The sequence below is a fragment of the Eptatretus burgeri genome, chromosome 8 (genome assembly GCF_056783735.1).
Source record: "Eptatretus burgeri isolate ZD-2024b chromosome 8, Ebu_testis_v1, whole genome shotgun sequence".
Lineage (NCBI taxonomy): Eukaryota > Metazoa > Chordata > Myxini > Myxiniformes > Myxinidae > Eptatretus > Eptatretus burgeri.
In genome coordinates this window covers 58,478,916-58,501,666 of record NC_140968.1, presented here as the reverse complement: position 1 = coordinate 58,501,666, position 22,751 = coordinate 58,478,916, and the positions used below count along the sequence as shown (strand labels likewise).

Below are 22,751 nucleotides of genomic sequence, written 5' to 3'. Positions count from 1 at the left end.
GTACTGCAACGTGAGACATCCAGTACTTCAACAGCTCAGCACTACCATCACACAAGGCTGGCCTGCACATCGAGCCAGAATGCCTCTGATGGTGAAATCATTCTGACCTGTTCGGGAGAACATCCATCAGTCTGAAGGTTTGTTGTTCTGTAGTGAGTGGATCATCATTCCAGCCGCAATGCAACAGGACATGCTGGCTCTAATTCACGAAGGGCATCTCAGAGCAGGAAAGTGCAAGGCGCCGGCGAGACCCATTTTGTACTGGCCAGGTATGTCAAGAGACATCGAATCACGTGCTGCTGAGTGTGTGGTCTGTGTCACATTTTGGCCTGCCAATCAGAAAGAGACACTCATCCCACACAGTGCCCCTGATTGCCCATGGCAGAAGCTGGGTGCTGATATATTTTACTTCAGTGAAAAAGACGATCTCATCCTGGTGGACGACTTCTCAAAATTTCCTGAGGTGTCACAGCTAAATGGGCTCACGGCTATCGCAGTCTTCTCAACATTGAAAGCCATGGCATACCGGAAGAGATATTCGCCGACAATGTTCCCTTTGGTAGCGCAGAAATTAAGGACTTTGCACACGAATGAGGCATAATGTTCACAACCTCGTCCCCAACATATTCGCAATCCAATGGTCAAGCTGAGCGTGCAATTCAGACAATGAAACAGGCTTTGTGAAATGCACATGAAGATGGTACTGACATTCAACTAGCAATCCTTGCCTACTGCAACTCTTCTATTAGCAGAGTGACACTCTCTCTAGCTCAACTATTGATGAACAGGAGGCTAAGAGATAAATTACCTGTTTAGAGTGAAAGCCTCCAGCCAGGTGTCATATCAGATGCTTGTCAGCAGCTCTGGGACCGTCAGAGACAGGACACCAAATTCTATGATAGAGGGGTGAAACCTCTTATCGAGCTCCAAGGAGGTGATGCTGCCCACGTCAAGACCAGACAGGGCTGGGTACCTGTAGCTGTATCGAGCAAACTTTCCACACCAAGATCATACCTAGTTACCACGGCCAACGGTAGATCATATCGCCACAACAGGCGACACTTGCAGAAATCTCCATCTGAGCCAGTGACCATTCTTCCACTTCTGGATGTTGGAGAATTAAACATTCCCTTAAAAGAAGTTCAGAGCACCATGGACATGGCACCAACGCTACTGTCAAGTGCTGAGAACTCCCAATTTCCTCAACCTCCGAGCTGCAGATCGCAGCAGTGGATGTGCAAGATCCCACAGTGTCCTTCACGAAGAGTATGTGAGCGATGAATGAATTCCAAATTCCTGCTCTAACCTTAGTCGAACGTGAGGTCTGGGCAGCTGGTTCGTGAAAGAATTGGACCAAACTTCCCATGGCCAGCCCAACAAGAATGTGGGAATAATTTTGCCTGTTAAAGAAGAAGAAGATGAATATTAACCCACTGCCACGCCCCCCCTCCCCCCCAATCGACCACTGGCTACTTCTGTGGGGAGCGGATGCTTTGAGTTTGAATAAAACAATCATTTTAACACGTTGACTGCCAACTTCGAGCATACTTGTAGTGACAGGCTTACCAGATTCTGCCACTTCGAGTATTCTCATGGAGAAGACAACGCTATTGTACGGAAAACAGAATACGTTTCCATGCCAGATAACACAAAAACAAAAAAACAACGACCTGCTGATGAACATCAATCAATGTAATAATCATGATCATCATGATCTGTCTCCATGAGAAGTTTTGCCTTTTCATCTGCATTCATACGTGCCATTATGAAGGGTAATGACAAGTCGCAAAAAAGAAAGAACATGTGGTACTCCGCACACGTTCTACCATTAGCAATGACATAATAACAACGTCAATCCAGTGCGAAACATCGTCCTACCAGATAGCTCGTACCTGGCATACAGAATTGTCTGCTGCAAGTTTTCTCATGATGTAGGATTTCCCCAGCAATGGATAAAAAATGAACTTAGATTTGCTCTTAAAAGGGTAAAATTTGAAAATGACATATATGCACAGGATGAATATTGGGCTTGCAAATGGGAATGGTGTATGTGAATGATAAGAGTTGGCAATCAATGTGTTAAAGATCGTTTTAAACTATCCCGAAGCTTATACATCACTTTATACACTGTAATAAGACAACGTTGAGTCACAGTTTAGGAGACGTAGGCATTAATGACTATATATATATATATATATATATATATATATATATATATATATATATATATATATATATATATATATATACACAGCCATTGGCAGCTTCATCTTCACCCCAATACGATGTACTGTCTCAAATGCCAAGCAAAACATTGATGTATTGCATAGTTCTTGGAAGTATTATGAAGGCAATTTGTGTTATACAGGGTTCAAATATATAATTCAATAGAATTTAAGGTTTAAAGAGGTTGAAAGGAATATAAATAAAAACATTATGGTTTTACAGCCATTTTCTCTATAACATCACCCTCCAGAACATATTACATTAGTGATTCATGCCAGTTGTTTGTGTCCTTTATAAACATCCTTAGAAACAGCAGGTTTACTGTTTGGAATGAGTTTCAATTTTGTTTGACTGCCAGACAGGCAGACAGTGTGAAAATCTTATCTTATTCCTCTGTGCATGCGTGATCAGGATGAATTCAGATCCAAAGTACTGTTAAACTACAGTACAGGTTCATTTTCCGATTCATCTTCAAAATATAACATTCAACTGAAATGAAGTTGTGCCTCCATCATAAACTGATATTTGTAGACAGAAGGACAGATGGACAGACAGAAATGAACCAATTTCTCAACCCAGATTTTTGCTTCACGTGTGCAGACAACAATTACGCGTTGAGTTTTTTTTTTATGGGAGAGAATCGATTAGCCTCCAACCTCAGAAACAGAGACAATAAACAGAAAAACAATACATGTATTTCATTGCATGACTTGTGATATATAATTACCTGTTGCGTGGTATGCAATCATCAGCATCTGGACCATCACACCTGCAAATTTCAGGTGACATGAAGGCAGCAGGTTAGCACAATCTGCAAATTATCATTGAGGTCTAAAATGTCATTGCACCGATCATAGGCTGTTGCTGGCCTTGTGATACCTTGTTTTGCACATTCACATTGAAGAGCATCAATGTTTTGTTTTTGCAAATCACTGTCCTAATGTCTCAGATAACTATTTACACTTGCAGATTTTCATGAGTCAAAATGTATGTTATCTGAAGCTTGATTGGTAAAGTGTTCACTCGAGTTTTTATATTTTCAGCACATTCATGATATATTTTGGCTTTAAGTCATCGTTTTTTTTGTTTCCTCACTAGTTGCAAATTATGCATGTTGTCCTGCTGATTAAGTCATTAAGGCAGGAGCAAGCACTGTCGAAGACTACAGTGTTCATGTCAACTTGTGATCATTGTGCATATTGTCCCTCTTGGTGGTAGCCCATGGTTATTCCCTGTGGAGATTTCTCCTCGTTATATAATTTCTCCTCAAATATAAGTTTACCTCAAATAATTTAGGATCTGCTGCAAATGTATGAACAAAGTACTAAAGACTGCACATGTACTTTGCATTGCAGGTTTTGCACCTTTATTACCTCCACCACCAAAAGTGGATGGAGGTTATGTTTGCACCCTGTATGTCTGTTTGTTTGTTTGACTGTGAGCAGGATATCTCAATAAGTTAGACACTTATTAGGCCAAAACTTTGTGTATAGGTTGGGTGTGTGACAAGGAGCAATTGATTCGATTTGGGTGAAGATCGAGATCCAGATCCGAGAATTCTTTAAATGATTCATCACCATTCAGAGATGGGGCCAAAAACGATGCAAAGTACAAAATCTCAAAATGTTATGAACTGATTCAAACGAAATTTGGTGAACAGGTTGGGTATGTGACAAGGATGAATCGATTTGATTCTGGTGATTCAGTCTGGATTCAGCCTATCAGTGGGGTACAAAATCGAGACTGGTCAGCCTGGCGGAGGGGGGTATGCGCTCTACCGAGTGCCGTTATAGTTACCTCCACCACTGAAGGTGAAAGAGGTTATGTTTTCACTGCTCTCTGTTTGTTTGCTTGTTACTTGCAAAATCGAAAAAAAATGCAAAAAAACACACACACACACACACACAAACACAGTTACACAGTTGCTGATGAAGGCCACCATGTGGTTGAAATTTAAGATGAAGGCTTTGGATTTCTTTCAATATTTTGTTGAAGTTGGTGTGCTTTGAGAGTACTCACACACAAATTTTTGTTACATCTTTTATTATGTGTGAAACAACAGAAATATAATTGGAATTGGATCAGGATAACAGTAAACAGACTAGAAAATAAAAATAATGAGGCAAGCCAGAAGAGAATATTATATGGAGATGCTTTTGATCTTCATATTAATTGGTAATTGAATTCAGCGACCTGACATGAAAATGCTCTTCAAATTTCAAGTCAATCAGGTGAAAATTGAGGATTTTAGAAAATTTGTCCCAAATTGGCCTATGTAGACATTTTGGTAGGTGTTTACCTCAAAATTAGTAGGTGGTAAAATATCAGTGACCTGATATGCAAATGCTCTTCAAATTTCAAGTTAATTGGATTAAAATTGAAGATTTTAGAAAGCTGGCCTCTGTTGAGATTTATGTCTGTGTTGACCTTTTGGTCGAATTTACCTCAAAATTAATAGCTGGTTGAATTTGGTGACCTAATATGAAAATGCTCTTCAAATTTCAAGTCAGTCTGATGAAAATTGAGGATTTTAAAATTTTGGCCTATGTTGACCACAAAATTAATATATGGTTTAGTTCAACAACTTCATCTGCAAATGTTCTTCAAATTTCAACGCAATCGGATAAAATTGAGGATTTTAGAAACAATTAAAAATTTGGCATATTTTAAGTTGACCTTATGGCCTATGTTGACATTTTGACCAAAGATAACCTCCAAAGTAAAGGGTTATTGAATTCACTGACCTGATATGCAAATCCTGTTCAAATTTCAAGTCAATCAGATGAAAATTGAGGATTTTTGAAAATTTGGCCCAAATTGGCCTGTTGGCCTATATCGACCTTTTAGCCTGTGTTTACCTCAAAATTAGTAGGTGGTTGAATTCCGTGAACTGAGATGCAAACACTGTTCAAATTTCAGGTTAATTGAATTAAAATTGAGGATTTTAGTAAATTGGCCAATGTTGACCTTTTGGTCTATGTTGACCTTTTGGCCTATGTTTACCTCAAAATTAACACGTAGTTGAATTTGCTGACCTGATAAGCAAATGGTCTTAAAATTTCAAGTCAATCGGATGAAACTTGAGGATTTTAGAAAATCTGGCCGAAATTGGCTCAAAGTGGCCTTTTAGCTGATGTTGATCTCAAGTTTAATAGGTGGTTGATCTCAAATTCAGCGGCATGATATGCAAATGGTCTTCAAATTTCAAGTCAATCGGATGAAAATTGACAATTTTAGAAACGATTAAAAAAAATTGGTCTATTTTGGGTTGACCTTCTTTCTGGCAAATGTTGAACTTTAGTTCTATGATAACCTCAAAGGTAATCAGAGTTTGAATCTGTTGACCTGATATGCAAATGCTCTTCAAATTTCAGGTCAATCTGATGAAAATTGAGGATTTTAGAAATCTGCCCAATGTTGACCTTTTAGTCTATGGAGACCTCAAAAGTAATAGGTGTTTGAGTTCATCGACCTCATATGCAAAGGATGTTCAAATTTTAAGTCAATTGGATGAAAATTGAGGATTTTAGAAAATTTGGCCTTTTGGCCGATGTTGATCTCAAAATTAATAGGTGTTTGAATTCAGAAACCTGATTTGCAAATGGTCTTCAAATTTCAAGTCAATCGGATGAACATTGACAATTTTAGAAACAATTAAAAAATATAGCTGATTTTGTATTGACTGTATGGCCTATGTTGACCTTTTGACCTCAAAAGTAATAGGTGGTTGAATTCAATGACCTGATATGCAAATCCTGTTTAAATTTCAGGTCAATCGGATGAAAATTGAGGATTTTAGAAATTTGGCCTATGTTGACCTTTTGGTCTACCGTGGCCTCAAAAATAATAGGTGTTTGAGTTCATCGACCTTATATTCAAATGGTCTTCAAATTTCAAGTATATCAGATGAAATTTGAGGATTTTAGAAAATCCAGCTCAAATTGGCCTACTGGCCAATGTCGACCTTTTTAGTTGACCGAATATTACGAATCTCAAATGTGGGACTGTGGCAAGGGCGGTGCCATTAATCTTTGAAAAATTCAGAACGATTGGACTCGCGGTTTGGGCTGGAGGCGAGCGGACAGACAAACACACGCACGCACGCATGCATGCCCGCACGCACAAACAAACGGAGACGATCAACATACTTGTCAAAAAATAATAATAATTTGCTAAGTAACAAACAAACAAACAGACAGACAGACAGACAGACAGACAAAATGGACCCAAACACAATACCCTCTCCTTTGGTGACGGTAAATAAATGGAACACTGAATGACGTTCCTCAGAATCTCCTAATTACATAAGTACAAACATCACAGACAACAATACATCCACAAGTTAACACATGACTCTCGATGTGGCAACTTCACTCAAGCAAACAGTTCGTACAGTAAACCCCAGCAGGTTATAAACGGGTGAAAGGTCGGCGGTGTCGGTTGAAAGGATCGAGTCCAGAGGGGGGCGCACAGGATGATGCCGACTGGACAGTCAACTTTTACAAGTCCTCAGAAAGTGAAGTCCTCTTATCACTGAAGCATGGAGAAGAACTCAAGTCCACAGGTAAAGCTGTATCACAGTTGATGAAGACGGGAACTCCAAGCTGTAAAGGGCGATATGTTACTTGAAGGGAAGGTTAGGCCAGAGGGATGAAAGAGCTCTGAGGGCACTCGCCATTTAACCAGCAGTGTTCCCCCAAACCTCCTAACTCCCCCTGAAAACGGCGTGCAACCCACCCAAAATGATGCCAATGAGGGTACACAAGGAGCAGCTGTGAAATTGTCACCGAGATAATCAAGGAATAAAGGGAGTTCAGTGAAGAATACCACACAGGGTATGATACAAGTAGTGAAGATGTATCTCCACAGACCAAATGTACAGCAGGTTGAAGTGAGTCCATCGTGATCAGGGAATAGGTGAGTCAATCACTGAACCTTCTCAGGTTCGCATGCAGAAGACCCCCCACCCCCTCCCCGATTCCTTCTTCTCTGGGGATGCTGGTCATAAAATGATATTTGTTGCTTGAAACAGTATTGCAGCTCAAGAGAACGTATCTACACCTTTCTCTCATTGTCATCCTTCTCTCCCTCTCCTTCTCAAACTCTGCCTCTTTCCTTGTGTTGTTGTTGTTGTTGTTGTTGCTGTTACTTAACAGGAAATTTAACAGCCAATATAGCCTTCGTCAAAGCACAATTAAATGTTATACTGATTTGCAACACTCTCCCTCTTCAAGGAAGAAAGTTTGAACAGAAAGAAAACTTTCTTATCCAACACAAAACACACAACAAAAAAACACATTTTCACAGCCAGGAGTAGCATTCAGAAATCCAAAAAAAAAAAGAGATTGCTTTCAGTAATACTTTCCAACAGACTGCAGGAATAATCCCCAAGTTACTGAGATCTTCACAGAGTATCCAATTTCATTGTCTTTCCCTTTAATGCGTCTAAGCTGTGGAGCCTGTAAGAAGACTCGAAGACTGTTTGTTTTTCCTTGGGGCCACCATTTGGGTGGGACAGCCAAGGGTAGGGACTTCCCACAATGATGGAGAAACCAATAACAGGGCCCGTGGCAGGAAAAGACAGCCCCAAGCATGGAAGGTGAGCCACAGGACCGGAGGTGGAGGAAGGAGGTTGACAGAGTCACTGGGACTGGAGCTGGACAGGCACAAATAATTGGAGGATGGAACTGAACTTTAAACAATTAATCATCACTCGCCTTACTCCTGTTTGGCCACCATCATTCCTCTCCTGGTTTTCACCGCATCATCATTTTCTTCTGTCTTCGACCATATTGTTCCTGCGACACTGCCCGTCCCGAGAAGCACTTTGCCTGTGCACCAACAACGCGTATATACCAGTCGCTTTGTGCTATCCAATGCCTCGCTTACCTCCTTGTTGCCTTAGCGGGGTATATTTATAATTTCCTGCACATAAGTTTGCATGCCCCCTCATTCCTATCTGTGTCTGTTGGTTGCTTGGTTCATACTGTTTATGATGGCATCTCGTCTACCTTCTTCCTTGCACATTTCTTTTCAAGAAATACCCACATAATTATAAGAGACATATTCCTGCCCATTGCCTTGTGTATGCATTCCACTATCTGGTTCGGTTTTTATTGAATAATCCTTGGGGAACGATATTCGTAAGTTAAAAAATTTCAACACGGTGCAGTAAGAGACTGTTTGGCCGTTTTCCGGGATAAAAGGTCCCGGTGCTGAGACATACGGTGTTTACAGTTTACAGATCCTCAGACGTGATGATTACATATATATATATATATATATATATATATATATATATATATATATATATATATATATATATATATATATATATATATATATATATATACATATATATATATATATATATGGGTTGACTCAGCCTGTCATCCTTCCGAGGTCGGTGAAATGATTACAAGTATACTGGGCCGGTGTATACCCCGGTTAAAATAGGTGTACCATATCCCTGTGTTGTAAGAGGCGACCAGGGATGCGTCAGGAAGGGCATCCGGCGTAAAACATGTGCCAAATCACTCTGCGGATCATACGGATGATCCGCTGTGGCGACCCCTAAAGGGAGCAGCCGAAAGAAGAAGATGAATATATATATATATATATATATATATATATATATATATATATATATATATATATATACATATATATATATATATATATATATATATATATATATATATTCATATTCATATATATATATATATATATATATATATATATATATATATATATATATATATACATATATATATATATATATATATACATATCCATCCATTGGGACAATATTTTGTGCTGAGCGTCCTCAAGCAGTCTCCTTGGCTTGGGCACAATCCTGGACGGCTCACCAGTCTGACACAGGATGAGTGCCTGGCAAGCTGGCACTCATTTTGCGGACCTCAGAAAGATGACAGGCAGAGTCAACCCCACCTGGTATTAATTCAACAGCCGAGCAGGATTTGAACTCAGAATCTTAGGATCCCAAGTGTGTGTGTATATATATATATATATATATATATATATATATATATATATATATATATATATATATATATATATATATATATATATATATATATATATATATATATATATATATATATTTGCGGATTTGCAAAGCTATCGCACTCAACATTCAGGTCCTTTAGCTCAGTTATATTGGTAAGTACATGTTGCCAGTTAGGGTCCCGACCCTAGTCTAATGGGTAATTAAATGTTCCTTCCCTGTGAAGTTGTTTTAATAGTCAGGTTTTCTTTCCATTATTTTTATACCACGGACTGCACCGCCGACCACACCACATCGCCCTCGCTTCCTTCACCTTGCCCTGGCCGATGTCAGGGGTGGGCGGAGCCCTGCAGAGACATGTTGCTCAGCTTCCTGTGCCAGGGGTGGGTCCAGGTGATGTCACCACGCCACCGTGGCCAATCGGCAGGGAGCCGGCATCTTCCACCAACCCAGCACCGTCGCCATTAAACACGCGGTCTGAGGTGAAGCCGAAGACGGAGCGACAAACACCTCCTGCTGGAGACTCCACCCAAGGGAGGGAATGCCCCGCCCACCATGTGCCTGTCCAATCGGGAGCAGACGAGGCGTTACATGGGGCCTCCGGTCCAATGGGAGGGCGAGTGGGGAGGAGAGAAGCATTCGTTGAGCGGGAGGGGGCCGATATAAGGTGTGTTCTGAGGAGATTTTGTCATCGTTCGTTTCCTGCTTGTCTTCTCCCGCTTCTTCTCTGCCCGGTTCATCACCTTGGCTTCTACAACAACCTCGTCCCGGCTCCAGAGCTTCGTATCGTCACCTTCGCCTGGCTGGTACGTCGACACCAGTCTTAAGACCAGGGGACGTCCAGCTGTGCACTTGTGGCCAGGTAGCCAGCCAGGCCTGGCTCACAGCCGGTCTGTCCTCCTCGGCTGGAGAGTCACAATAAAGGCCGTTGAGGTCCACTTCTGTCGGGGTGTGCATGTGTCTGTTTGTGGCGCCAGTCTGTTAAGTAGTGAATTGTATAAGTGTTTTGCCTGTACATACGTGTATTGCTTGATAGTCGGTATAAATCTACTCTTATGTGCTTCCCTCATTCCCTGCCTATTATAATAAATACCCCCAGTTTTTTTTTTTTATGTACTCAGCTCGTCGTGTCATTTCTGCATTGGGTGGGTGTGTCGTGCGTGCGGGAAAGTGTGCAGTCATTGTCGCTGTAACGGAGTAACAGGATAATCGGGCGGGCGGAATTCGCCGATTATAAAACTGCTCGGCATCGCACACGGAACGGGCTCACTTAAGCGGCTCGCTTCCGTACGAGTTCCGCCGAGGGTGAAGTACTCTGATAGCTGGATCACGTGGGTACTTAGGTAAGTTGAAGTTGGCAATTAACCCTACCCCACGTGATCTACCCATTGGTGTATTTCGGTCCAAAATAACCAGGACCCGCCGACCCTGGACTTCTCCGGGCCGGCGATCGAGCCGAGACGGCCCCACTGCTCCATCGAGGGTCGTGCTCGTGGCGACGCGCCGGCGAAAACCACTATATATATATATATATATATATATATATATATATATATATATATATATATATATATATATATATATATATATATATATATATATTGTATTGTATACTGTTACGTCTGTAGGGGGTTAGATATTACCTTAGATCAGATAGAAATGTATCGAGTAGTATGGTCCGTGTGCGAGAAGTTAGCCCATCTCGATGTAAGTAAAGAGGGAAACGTTAGCTGAAGGATTGTCTTGTTTGAATGTGCACCATATGGGGTATGGTGCATGGTAATAATTAGGGTTTTGCTCAAGGATTGTCTTGTTTTAATGTGCACCCTACGGGGGATGTTGCATGGTAATAATTAGTTAGTGTTTAACGTAAGGAATCGAACCTGCAACCCCCTTGTCATCCCCCAGGTGAGACGCCGAGGTGAGGCCGAAGCAAAGCAAGATGGGTGGAGCTTGGATTGCCTTCCAAAGGGCGGAGTTTCATTGCCCCTGAGAGGACAAAGTTTTTCAAATTGTCTTGCGGTTTTGCAAAGCTAACGAGAGTGAGAGTAGAATTGGGATTGCGCCAAGAAAGTTGGTGTATGACCTTGAGGAGGTACCTGTTTTTTTATACTGTGTTGCCTGCCTGATTGCCTTCTCATGTTCCTGTCTTTGCCTTGTGCCGGCTCCATCATCCTTGGTTCCTGCTCATCGGTCTTTGTCGCCATGCCCATATGTGTTCATCGTCGTTCCCGGGTGTTTCGTCATCTGCCTCATCACCTGTTCGTCTTTCCTGCCCGTGGACGAGACTGGAGAGGAGACTACAGAAGACAGTAAGACCACTGACCTGTCTGCGGTGAGAGAGTGAAAGGCCCAAAGACTCAAACTCATCGTGGGAGATACCAATGATCCGAAATGCCTTGGTTTCCACTGCGTGAAGCAGAGAAAGGTGAGAGGCAGGAGCACCAGCCCAAAGGGGAGAGCAGTACTTCATCATATCAGGCTGCAGACGAAAGCTTTGTATGTGGTCCGGAGCTCAGGTGGGCCGAGGAAGGACTTTGCACGACGGAGGATTCCCAGTCGGCGACTGGCTTTGGAGGCCAGGTATGAAATGTGGTTTTCTCAGGAAATACCATTGCAGATAGTGAGACCCAGAAACTTGAAAGAAAGGACTTCTTCCAGAGGATTGTTGGGAAAGTAGATGGGGATGTTTTCCAAACGGTCCTTTCGGAGAGACATAGTGAGAGTGTGAGATTTGTCCGGATTGAAAGACATGTTTCGTGTGTTGGACCAGTTTGTGATTTTAGCCAGATCTGCAGTGAGCGAAGAAGCTGCCGCTTGCTGGTCTGAGGGATGACTGAGCGTATGGCAGAGAGTGGAGTCATCAGCAAAGACATAAAGAGAATTGTCCAGAGAGTCGGAGAGATCATTGATGAAAACCAGTAAAGAACAGGGCCCTGAACGCTACCTTGAGGAACTCCAGCCTGGACAGGAAGAGGGGATGAAAGAACTCCATTTAGGGCCACACGTTGGCTGTGACAGGAGAGGAAGTTTGCGAGCCATGAGTGGAGATGGCCTTGGATACCATAGGAAGAGAGTTTGGTGAGCAGGGCAGGGTACCAGACCATGTCACAAGCATGCGATATGTCAAAGGATATGGCTGTGATTTCATGTCCGGCATTGAGGCCCTCCATCCATTTTTGGGAGAGTTTAAGCAGCATAACCAGAGTAGAGTGACCTGGACTGAAACCAAATTGATGATCGGAAATCATGCCATTGGAAAAGAGGAAGGATTTGATGTCTGAAGTGATGATGTATTCCATAACCTTGCTGATGATTGGGAGAAGGCTGATTGGTCTGTAGTTGCAGGGATCTGTTTTTGCACCTTCTTTGTGCAGGGCAGTGATGTTTTCTGATTTCCAAGCAGATGGCAGATGACCTTGAGCAAATGAGAGGGTGAAGAGAACAGAGAGCGGGTGAGCAAGCGCAGAGGAGCAGATTTTTCGAACACGTTGGCTGATGCTGTCTGGACCGGTTGCAGAATCAGAGTTGAGGTTTGACAGCAAGCTCTCCACTTTGTCAGAAGAAAAGGGCACAAAGTCCAGGGACAGTCGTGTGCAAATGGGTAAGGTGGGTACAGAAACCGATGGGTTTCGGACACAAGATTTTGATGCAAACACCGAGTTTAGGCATTCGGCCTTTTCACATGCGGTCTCAGCAGTGTGGCCATTTGAGGTAAGGGAGGGGATGGAGGGGGAACTTACACCAGAAACAGATTTGATGAGATGCCACCAGGATTTGGAGGAGGGAGAGAGGTTTGAGAGTTCAAACTTGAGCTTAGAAAGATGTTGTTTTCTGGCTCTCCTGAGGATTGACACACACTTGTTCCGAGCTTGATGAAAGGAACTGAGATTACCCTCAGTTGGGTTTGCTTTCCATGAAGCAAAGGGAAGTTATTTCAGGACAACTGCCTCGCCACAAGCTTCAGTGAACCATGGGTGGGAGGAAGGGTAGGACAACTGAAGAAGAGGGGGATACATCTCTGCATGAGAGAGAGCAAGTTTCTTTGAAAGAATTCCCAGGACGAGTTAATGTTGGAGAAAGTAGCGATGGGAGACCAGTCTTGAAGTGTGTTGGCTGCTTGGAGACTCTGCCAGTCGGCCTGAGTGAAATTCCAGACTTGACGGTGCTGAGGTCGATCTCTGATAACAGTCAGAGAGATGTCCACTTTGACAAGGACGTGGTCAGAAGAACTAATTGGAGCAAAGGAAGAACAGCAGATATTTTCAGGGAAATTTGTCAAAATCAGATCCAGAAGAGATGGAGTACCATTGGTTGAGATCTGGGTTGGGAAATTGACCGATTGAGTCAGTCCCAATGATTTGCAGAAGTCTTTTGCTGAAGTGCCATGGCAGGTAAGCGAGATACCCACACCCAGCCAACTGCCATGATGACAATTTAAGTCACCACATATGAGGAAGAGAGAGTTCAGATGAGAAGATAGAAGTTGGTCCATGTTTTCGGACAGTGAGGTGTAAATGGAGTCATCACTGTTTGGGGGGCGGTACAGTGCACATATAATCATGAGGTGGGAGTGGAAGGGAAGCCATAGCCAAAGGTATTCCTGGGGGTGTGGGGGAGTGAGGGCAGTGCACAGAGTTGCCGGGCATTGCTGGGTTCCTCCTCCCACTCCTTCCCCTCCCTCATCCCATGCATTCTCCTCCCTCCGGACTTCCACCAGACCCCTTCACCTCCATCCTCCCAGCTACTCCTACCCCACTTCCCTTCCCCTCCCACCTTCCACCTCTACCCTTCTCCCACAAAGGAATTTTCAGAGAATGTACATCAAAGTGTATATGTACATGATAACTTCGAAAAAAAAAAAAGGAAGAAAAAAATTCGCTCTTCACAATTTCTGTGGCAGCCTCCTGACCAATTAATTATTATAGATTGCAGAGTACCCAGCATCTGGGTTGGTGGAGTTTGCACATTACTTGCTGAAAAGCGAAAAGTCTGTTTTGTAAGAAGACTAAAGATGTTTCTGTGGTGTGTGCTTAAAAGGTTCAAGATGGTCTAAACTCCAAAGGGAATGTTCCAATAGTTGTTTATATCTTTGGTGTCGACAGCGTCTAAACTCTCAAACATGTAAAAATGGTCCAAAAAGGTCCAAGTGGTCTAAAGCTCTAAATTGTCAAAGGTCCAAGCTGTCTAATCTGTCTGAAGGGTGTAAGTGGTCTTATGGGTCTTAGGAGTCAAAAGGGTCAAAAGGTCTTAAATCTCTTATGGGTCTTTGGGGTTGAAAGGGTCTTTGAAGTCTTTTGGGTCTTAAACTTTAAGACCCTTAAAGGGTCTTTGGGGTCTTGGGGGTCTTAGGACTTTTCAGGGTCGAGGTCATCTTAAGGGTCTTCAGAGTCATGAGTCTTTGAGGTCTTCGGGGCCTTTGGAGGTCTTAAGAGTGTTTGGGGTCTTTAAAGGCTGAGGTGGTGGATGGAAATACTCTTTGGACAATCCCGAGGTCTGTGACATTCACGGACGCTGACATTTGCGGCATTTTTCGGGAATTTTTCCCCTGCGAATATTGGGGTCCGACAATATAGATAAACACACAAATCACCAGTTATCGTCGGTAAGGGGTGGGAGTCCCTATGGAGGGAAAGGGGTTTGTTGGAGGAGGGAGAGGAAAGGAGGGAGGATGTAGGGGTTGGGGTAGGAGGAGGCATGGGTAGGGGTTGGGGTAGGAGGAGGCATGGGTCGGGGTTGGGGTAGGAGGAGGCATGGGGAGGGGTTGGGGTAGGAGGAGGCATGGGTAGGAGTTGGGTAGGAGGAGGGAGGAGGAGGAGGGAGGGAAAGAGGTGGGTGGGAGTCCGAAGTGAGGGGAAGGGGAAGGGGAAGGGGTAGGGTGTAAATCTGGAGGAGGTGGGAGTCTGGAGGGAGGAGGTGTGAGGAGGAAGGGTACAGCGTGGGATGGGGGTGGTTGGAGGTGAAGGGGTTGGGTGAGAGGAAGTGAGGGGGTTGGGGAACAGAGGGAGGGGAAGGGGTAGGAGTCTGAAGGGAGGGGTTGGGGTGGGGGGAGGCAGGGGAAGGTGTGGGAGGAGGGATTCAGCGTTTCCCGGCAACGCTGGGTACGTTTGCTTGTATACAATAATATTCTGAAAAATAAAAATATTGGTCTCCCTTATAACACTATAACACGTATCACGTTCGGATAACTTTTTCAACATCCCTCCAAAAAACAACTGCAAGAAAAGGTTTTCCATTGTTCAGTGAAACTATTGAATTGGTTGTGAAAAGACCGCATGGTTCCACTTTGTGACGTCTTCAGTAAATAAAAGTATTTGACTGGTCAGCAAAATCAATTCCTCCCTATTGCCTAAACAATTTCTCCGGTATTATTCCAGTGAAATAATTAAATAGATTCTGCTTGCATTATGCACATCCAAGGCTGGTAAGCATATCATTTCCTGGCTCCGAATCATTATGACAAATTGGTTGGAGTGACTCGTAAAGTTGGAGTAATTCAATAGCAATAAATATATCGACCTGACTTCCTCCTCCACATCCAAGGCAGTTCTAAATTAGTCTCAGCTGTGTGTCATCCTCTCAGATAATATTACTGTGAAATATTCCCTTGGTGTGGACAGCCTCGACAAAGGGTGAGACACGAGGCCTCACACCCAGACGGACTCATACCGGTGAAGGCAATTTTTGTGGCACCGCTGACAGACGTTATTCTTGTCATGGAACTTGGAGATGACTTCGTTGTTTTCACTCTCCAAACCCACCGGGCACGAGGCGACACAGCGTGGCCCGTCCTTGAAATGGACGCACATTGTGCAGCGTTCAGGACCCTACAAGAATGCAAACATTAGAAGACCCAGCAGTGATGAGGAAACAATGAGTTTCACTTCAACAAAAAATGGTTGTACAAGTCGTGTAACTAGTTCAATGTAATCATTTCAAAACACAACTACTGGAAGGTATGTTGTGAAATATGTTGAGCAATGGTGTTAATTAGTGTTACCTGGTAATATGATTTAGGAAAGAGCAGACATGTCGTCATGTGCTCCAAGAGTACCATTGTATTCCTGACATGTAATTCAGCTGTCATGCAACCATGGTGACCTGGCTGCTTGTAATGCTTTAGGCACACAACCAGCTTATTAGAGCTGAGGGTAGCACAGCTGGACGATATTCTAACTGTGAACTCTTAAATTAGCAACTTTCATAAATACAGTCTGAACATGCACACACACACACACACACACACACACACACACACACACACACACACACACACACACACACACACACACACACACCAGGCTTAAAGTTGTTAACTTTATGAAAAAATATCATCCCAGAAATGATGCAAGTACAGAATTGACATTGACAAGCACTGATACTATTGTTACTTTACACAGTTAGTCTTGATTAATCTGCTATATCTGAAGGCCAATTGGAAAATGAACCCAACAGTCCAGATGATAAGCAGGGATTTTCAATTGAACCTTGCACGATGGTTAATACCACGATTTTTGGTATTTGTTGTCGTTTCCTACCCCCAGCAGTGAATCTGAATCTGCATGATGCCACTCTGGTGGTGCCTTTTGACATTTTTTTTCGAGAGGCAAAGTATATAGCACCAGCTACGCAGGTCATATTTTAGGTGATGCTAATGCTGATGTCTCAATACTTTTCCTTCCCTGGTTGCTGAGCTCATAATTTCAGGATTTAAATATCTTTTTCTTCATTTGTCTTTTTGTTGTCGAAGGAAGGGTCACACATTCCAAATATTTCCACATTTTCATAACGTCGGTCAAAACTCAGTCTTGCATGAACGCACTACTGTCAAATCACATGTTAAATCCTGCATAGTGTAAAACAAAATGGCAGCTGACGACATGAGATGAGGAAAAATACTGTCGTGTCCAGAGGGTTAGCCCCTACCTGGATGGATGGCCAAACAGTTCTCCCTTGGAGGCTTACAGACGAGATTCACAGAGATTAATGCCACGCGCGAGAAGGAAATGCTCGATGCTTCACCAGAGCGGTAGCACAGCACAGGGGTTTTACTCTCGAACCCACAACAGATACAAGGATACAAGCAAATTAAATAAATAATTATTTATTAAACAGAAAATCAACAATTATAATGAAAATGTATCAAGATGTGAGATTACCTAAATCTACAGCTTAAATTCCTATTCGAGGCGCCCCCGCACTCAGACACGTATACAGACAAGGGGTCACATAAAATAAAGAAATCCCTTTTCGTTCCTTCACTTAGCCGAGTCCAGGTGAGCTTTTTGCTGAGGAAGTGTGCTCAGACCGCGTCGTCACTGCACGGGTAACCTCACCCCAAAAAATGGTGCCGAGCTGCTCTCTCGCAGCGGTAAATGTACGCCAGGTAATTTGTGAGGGGATATTCGACGTCAGGCCTCCCAAACCGCGGTGTAGCTTCTTTGATGTATGTATACGAGAATCATGCAATTATTTCGTCATGCTTAGAGGATAGCGAAGCAATGTCCTCCGTCCCAGTCACGTTACTCTCGCGACTACAACTGCAACCTCATACCCAACTCGTATGTTCTATAAACAAATATATAAACAAATATATATATATATATATATATATATATATATATATATATATATATATATATATATATATATATATATATATATATATATATATATATATATATATATATATATATATATATATATATATATATATATATATATATATATATAGAAAGACCCACCCACGTCTTTCACCAGTGAATATGGAGGGAATGGCCAATCTGCTCTCACCTAATCAATTAAACCCAGGTGGCTAGGATTATATAAACAATTGACCCCTCTCACACTCCTCCAGCTGAAGAAGCTGCATAAAGCAACCCAAAAGGACCTACACAAGGTAAGTGCTTTGCTGTTTCGAACCCTTCCCACAGTTCCTCAACAACTATGAAGACGTTCACACATTGTACAAACATGAGAATCACAATGCTACACACCACCTCAGCTACCAGGCTGGTTTCATCACTTATTGGTGAATCAACAGTGACAGTGCAGACAGTAATGCATACCAATGTGGCTTGCAAGCATGTGCTGTACATACTGTTTATATACAAGCAAATACAACCCATCACTTCGCTGACAGTGGGTATGAAGAAGAGGGGTTGAGAGAGCAATGATGGGAGAGAGAGAGAGGGAGAGAGGAGAGAAGAGGAAGGAGGGAGAAGCTAGGAAGGGGGGAAGAGAGAGGAAGGAGAGCGGGGAGATGGGGAGAGCTGTGCCTCACCAAATGTTGCTATACCACGGGAGGGAGAGAGGGATGTGAGGAGGGAGTGAGAGAAAGAGAGAAAGAGAGAAAGAGAGAAAGAGAGAAAGAGAGAAAGAGAGAAAGAGAGAAAGAGAGAAAGAGAGAAAGAGAGAAATAGAGAAAGAGAGAAAGAGAGAAAGAGAGAAAGAGAGAAAGAGAGAAAGAGAGAAAGAGAGAAAGAGAGAAAGAGAGAAAGAGAGAAAGAGAGAAAGAGAGAAAGAGAGAAAGAGAGAGAGAGAGAGAGAGAGAGAGAGAGAGAGAGAGAGAGAGAGAGAGAGAGAGAGAGAGAGAGAGAGAGAGAGAGAGAGAGAGAGAGAGAGAGAGAGAGAGGAAAAGAGAGGGGTGGAGGTGGGTTTCGTAAAGAGAATGATTTGTTGTGCTTAATGACTGAACACACACAAAAAAAAAGTCATGTCAGAACAGCTGTTCACACAATGACGCAACAGAGTTTATAATGCAATCCGCTGACACATCTGCAAAAACTTTGATGTTCTAGTTCCAGAAAATTTGTGGGAACATGAACCAAAAGTAATCACTGAAAACATGGAAGTACCGCTCACATAAGACCTAATGATCCAATCCAGCATGAACATTGAAAACCAAGCATTGCGATCAGATATCATACTTAGGTACAAAAAAAGAGAAGAAAGCATTGCTGATTTAGGTGTTGATACCAGTGATTTTGGGCTAAACAATGCAGAAATCAAGAAAATGACCAAACACTGAGACGTCAAGAATGAAGTGAGAAGATCCTGGGAGCTAAAGAATGCCAAAGTTGTATCAGTGACAGCTGTACTTACAGGAATGATGACAAAGAACCTCACAGAGATATTAAAGATAGGGGCAATACCCCTGGGCACTCACTTGGTAGTGGCTGGAGAAGATAACCAGACAACCACTGGTAGGCATGGATGACTCATAAAATATATAAGGAGAAGAAAGTAAATACTTATGGATCTTGTTTTTTCAATTCCATGAACGCACCTTGGTACATCACGGGTGATAAAGGTTGTGGTCAAGTTTCATCGAAATTGTGCTTGTGGTTTTAAAAAAGAAAGCAAATACATATTTGGGGGGGGGCAACCCCCCTAACTCCCCCAAAACCATATTTCTCTCATGTCATGAACAAACCTTGGTACATCATAGGTGATGAAGCTTGTCTTGATATGAATTTTCATCGGAATTGTGTGTATCGTTTGAGAAGAGAGCAAATACCTCTTTGGGGAGGCAGCCCACTCCCCCTCCACCCTCCCCCCCATAAACTCCCTCTGTAGACCTATTCAGACCCCATTTATTTTTTATGCCATCATGTATGATGAAGGTTGTGGTTCAATTCTATTGAAATCGTATGTGTAGTTTCTGAGAAGAAGTTGCAAGTATTTGTGGACGGACGGACTGACGGACGAAGCGCCATCTTGTAAGCTTCCCGGAACTACTTTACAGGTGAGCTAAAAACCATCTCTGGGAATATTATAACAAACAAACTGCACTTGGAAGCTGTCGGGCTCAGCGACCATCCTGAAGAGAGAATCCTCGGCACAAAACTTTGAGAACAGAAAACTTCACGGCTTGGTCCATGAATCGTGACCCCTTACTGAAATGAAGGTGGATGCTTTGAGCCTGCCCTGGGAGGACTCCATTCCACATTCTGAAACCCACATATGTAGATACCAATTAACGAAACGCACGCGTGCACGCACAACGTACTGTATACAAACCAGAAACCTTGAGTAGGTTTCACCAAAAAAAACAACGTAACATTTATATCGACATTTCAGGTAGATATTCACAAACATTATTCTTTATAAACAGCTGCATGTGACGGGTGGAAAAAAAAATTGTCTCGGTAATTTAGAAAATACGTGGATTCGGCAAATGGCTCAGAAATCGGGTGTTATCAAATAGATTTTGCTTTGAAACTCACAAAGAGAAACATTTAACCTTTGTAAAGAAAACCCGATAATCAAATGCTGTAAAACAGGCGCGTGGACAAAGGAAAACCTGAAGGAACCTCCATTAGATACGGGATGAAACTTCGCCACCACGGCACCCGTAAGAGGCACGGAATGTCCACACACCCGCGGAGAGTCCGTAAAGATCCAAATCTACCCAAATGTACCACGTCCGTGTGTGCTGTATACGTACCTCTACCTTGTAGTCACTGTCAACTGGACATTCTGATCAGAACACGAACTGTACAGTACAGCTCAGTAAGTGGCTTAAGCACTCCAACGGAACGCCTGGCTTGACAAGTAATTCCCAATTGTCGTCAGTTCAACAATGCACCAGGAAACGCCCGAGCAATGTCCGAATTGGACAAATCAACACATTTTTGGGGGAGTCTAAACTGTTGATACTTTCAAATCTGGAGCTTACATTTCGTAATTCTGGTTAGTTTAAGAGATTCCCTCAGTTATGCATATGCGCAAAATGAAATAAAGGCACAAACACTGGCGTCTCCAGGCATTTACAAGCATTGCAATGTATACAGCGATTCGTAGCTTTGATGAACAGGCATTTGATAATATGAGTGAGGAAAGTGAAAAAAAATTTTATCCTTAAGAAATCGTTGCAGCATGTTTCAAGTCAAAGCATGGTTGAGCAGGTCAAATAATATGGCGGTTTCAGACCCCAGTGAGGTTACCCAGGAAACGCCTTAAGACCCCAGACAGCGAGGTGGCCGAGGCTCATCTGATGAAAGATATAATTAATTAAGGCCGTTAATTACCTTCAAAAGGAGTGTTTTAATGAACTCAAACACCCAATTTTCACTCTTGCATTTCCTTGGAGCTGTCTTTGTATGCCTGCAAAGTTTCAGGCTGCTATGTTTTATAGTTTTGTAATTATGGAGGAGATGCACTCACACACACACACACACACACACACACACACACACACACACACACACACACACACACACACACACACACACACACAGCCTTTTATGAGTGTGTGTGTGTGTGTGTGTGTGTGTGTGTGTGTGTGTGTGTGTGTGTGTGTGTGTGTGTGCGCGCTGATATGTATGTATATATATATATATATATATATATATATATATATATATATATATATATATATATATATATATATATATATATATATATATATATATATATATATATATATGTGTTACACTTCTCAAAGCAATAAGAAAGTAGATAATCATACGTGGAAAAAGGACACAGACAACCACAGCCACGACAAAAGAATAAAACAATTGAAACAACAGCAACAACTACGTGTTATAAATGCTCCTTTTTTCACGTCTTTCACTTCATTTTACATTCTCACTGAGACTCACAGATAACTATGCAAAATGTTTGTGAACTGCTGCATCCTGTCAGCTTAAGTAATTAAATCCATCAACGAAGCGACGGGTGGACACGGCTAGTCTATCACAAGGTAAACTGGTTATGACCTCCATCGCTAAAACTTGTCAGATACACAGTGTTGGCCACCATGCTGCATGCAGAATAGTTCCTGAAACATGACCAGACCTTCATCCATCTCGTTGCCAATATGTATCTCAACAAGGTTATTCACAAGGTGAAGTGGCCAGATTGATGGAAATGGATCGAAGTTATGTAACCCAAATTGATGGAAACACCAAATTTTGAGCCCAGAAATAATGTTTATGCTTATGTCATTCGATGGCTGTATTGGAGTCGTGAGAGGCACTGACCTCAAAGAAATCCTGGTTAGCCTACAAAAGAACAGCAAATATGCTGAATGGGAAAGCTTGGCCAAACGCTTTTAGCAGTTACGAATAGTGTTCACAGCCTCACATGAAGTTGATGTCCTTTTTAAAGAATAAGAATGAAAGTAACAACAAAAGTATGAAATGCACGTTTCAATATCGTCCACTGTGACAGTACAATTGAAGAAATTGCCACTAATCGTTTTGAATTTGACTCTGGCAGCTATTTTTACGAACATACGGAGGTATTCCTGAATACGTACTGAATTCTTCCTGAACTGTATTGGTTTACAAATCAAAAGCTACAAGCCTATTGTTTTTCAGGTGAAAAAGGTCAAAGGTCAAGGCTACATAAAATCGTTAATTTTCATCGATTGACTTGAAATTTGAAGAGTGCTTGCATATTGGTTCACTGAATTGGTTTAACAATCAAAATCTATAAGGATATTGTTCTTTAGGTCAAGAGGTCAAGGTCTCATAAAATCAATTTTGATCTG

The 22,751-nt window shown here is 42.3% G+C and overlaps 1 protein-coding gene across 1 annotated transcript in view; it reads right to left on the bottom strand.

The window, feature by feature from the left end:
• The window catches only part of LOC147021817 (receptor tyrosine-protein kinase erbB-4-like), a 504,112-nt gene that overhangs the window by 170,194 nt on the left and 311,167 nt on the right, over window positions 1–22,751 (bottom strand). Inside the window, exons 15-16 of the mRNA XM_085892208.1 lie at window positions 15,923–16,080; window positions 2,954–2,995 (exon numbers count right to left, since the gene is read on the bottom strand). Of these exons, the coding sequence (XP_085748334.1) occupies window positions 2,954–2,995; window positions 15,923–16,080 (200 nt within the window). The remainder of the gene's footprint in view (window positions 1–2,953; window positions 2,996–15,922; window positions 16,081–22,751) is intronic.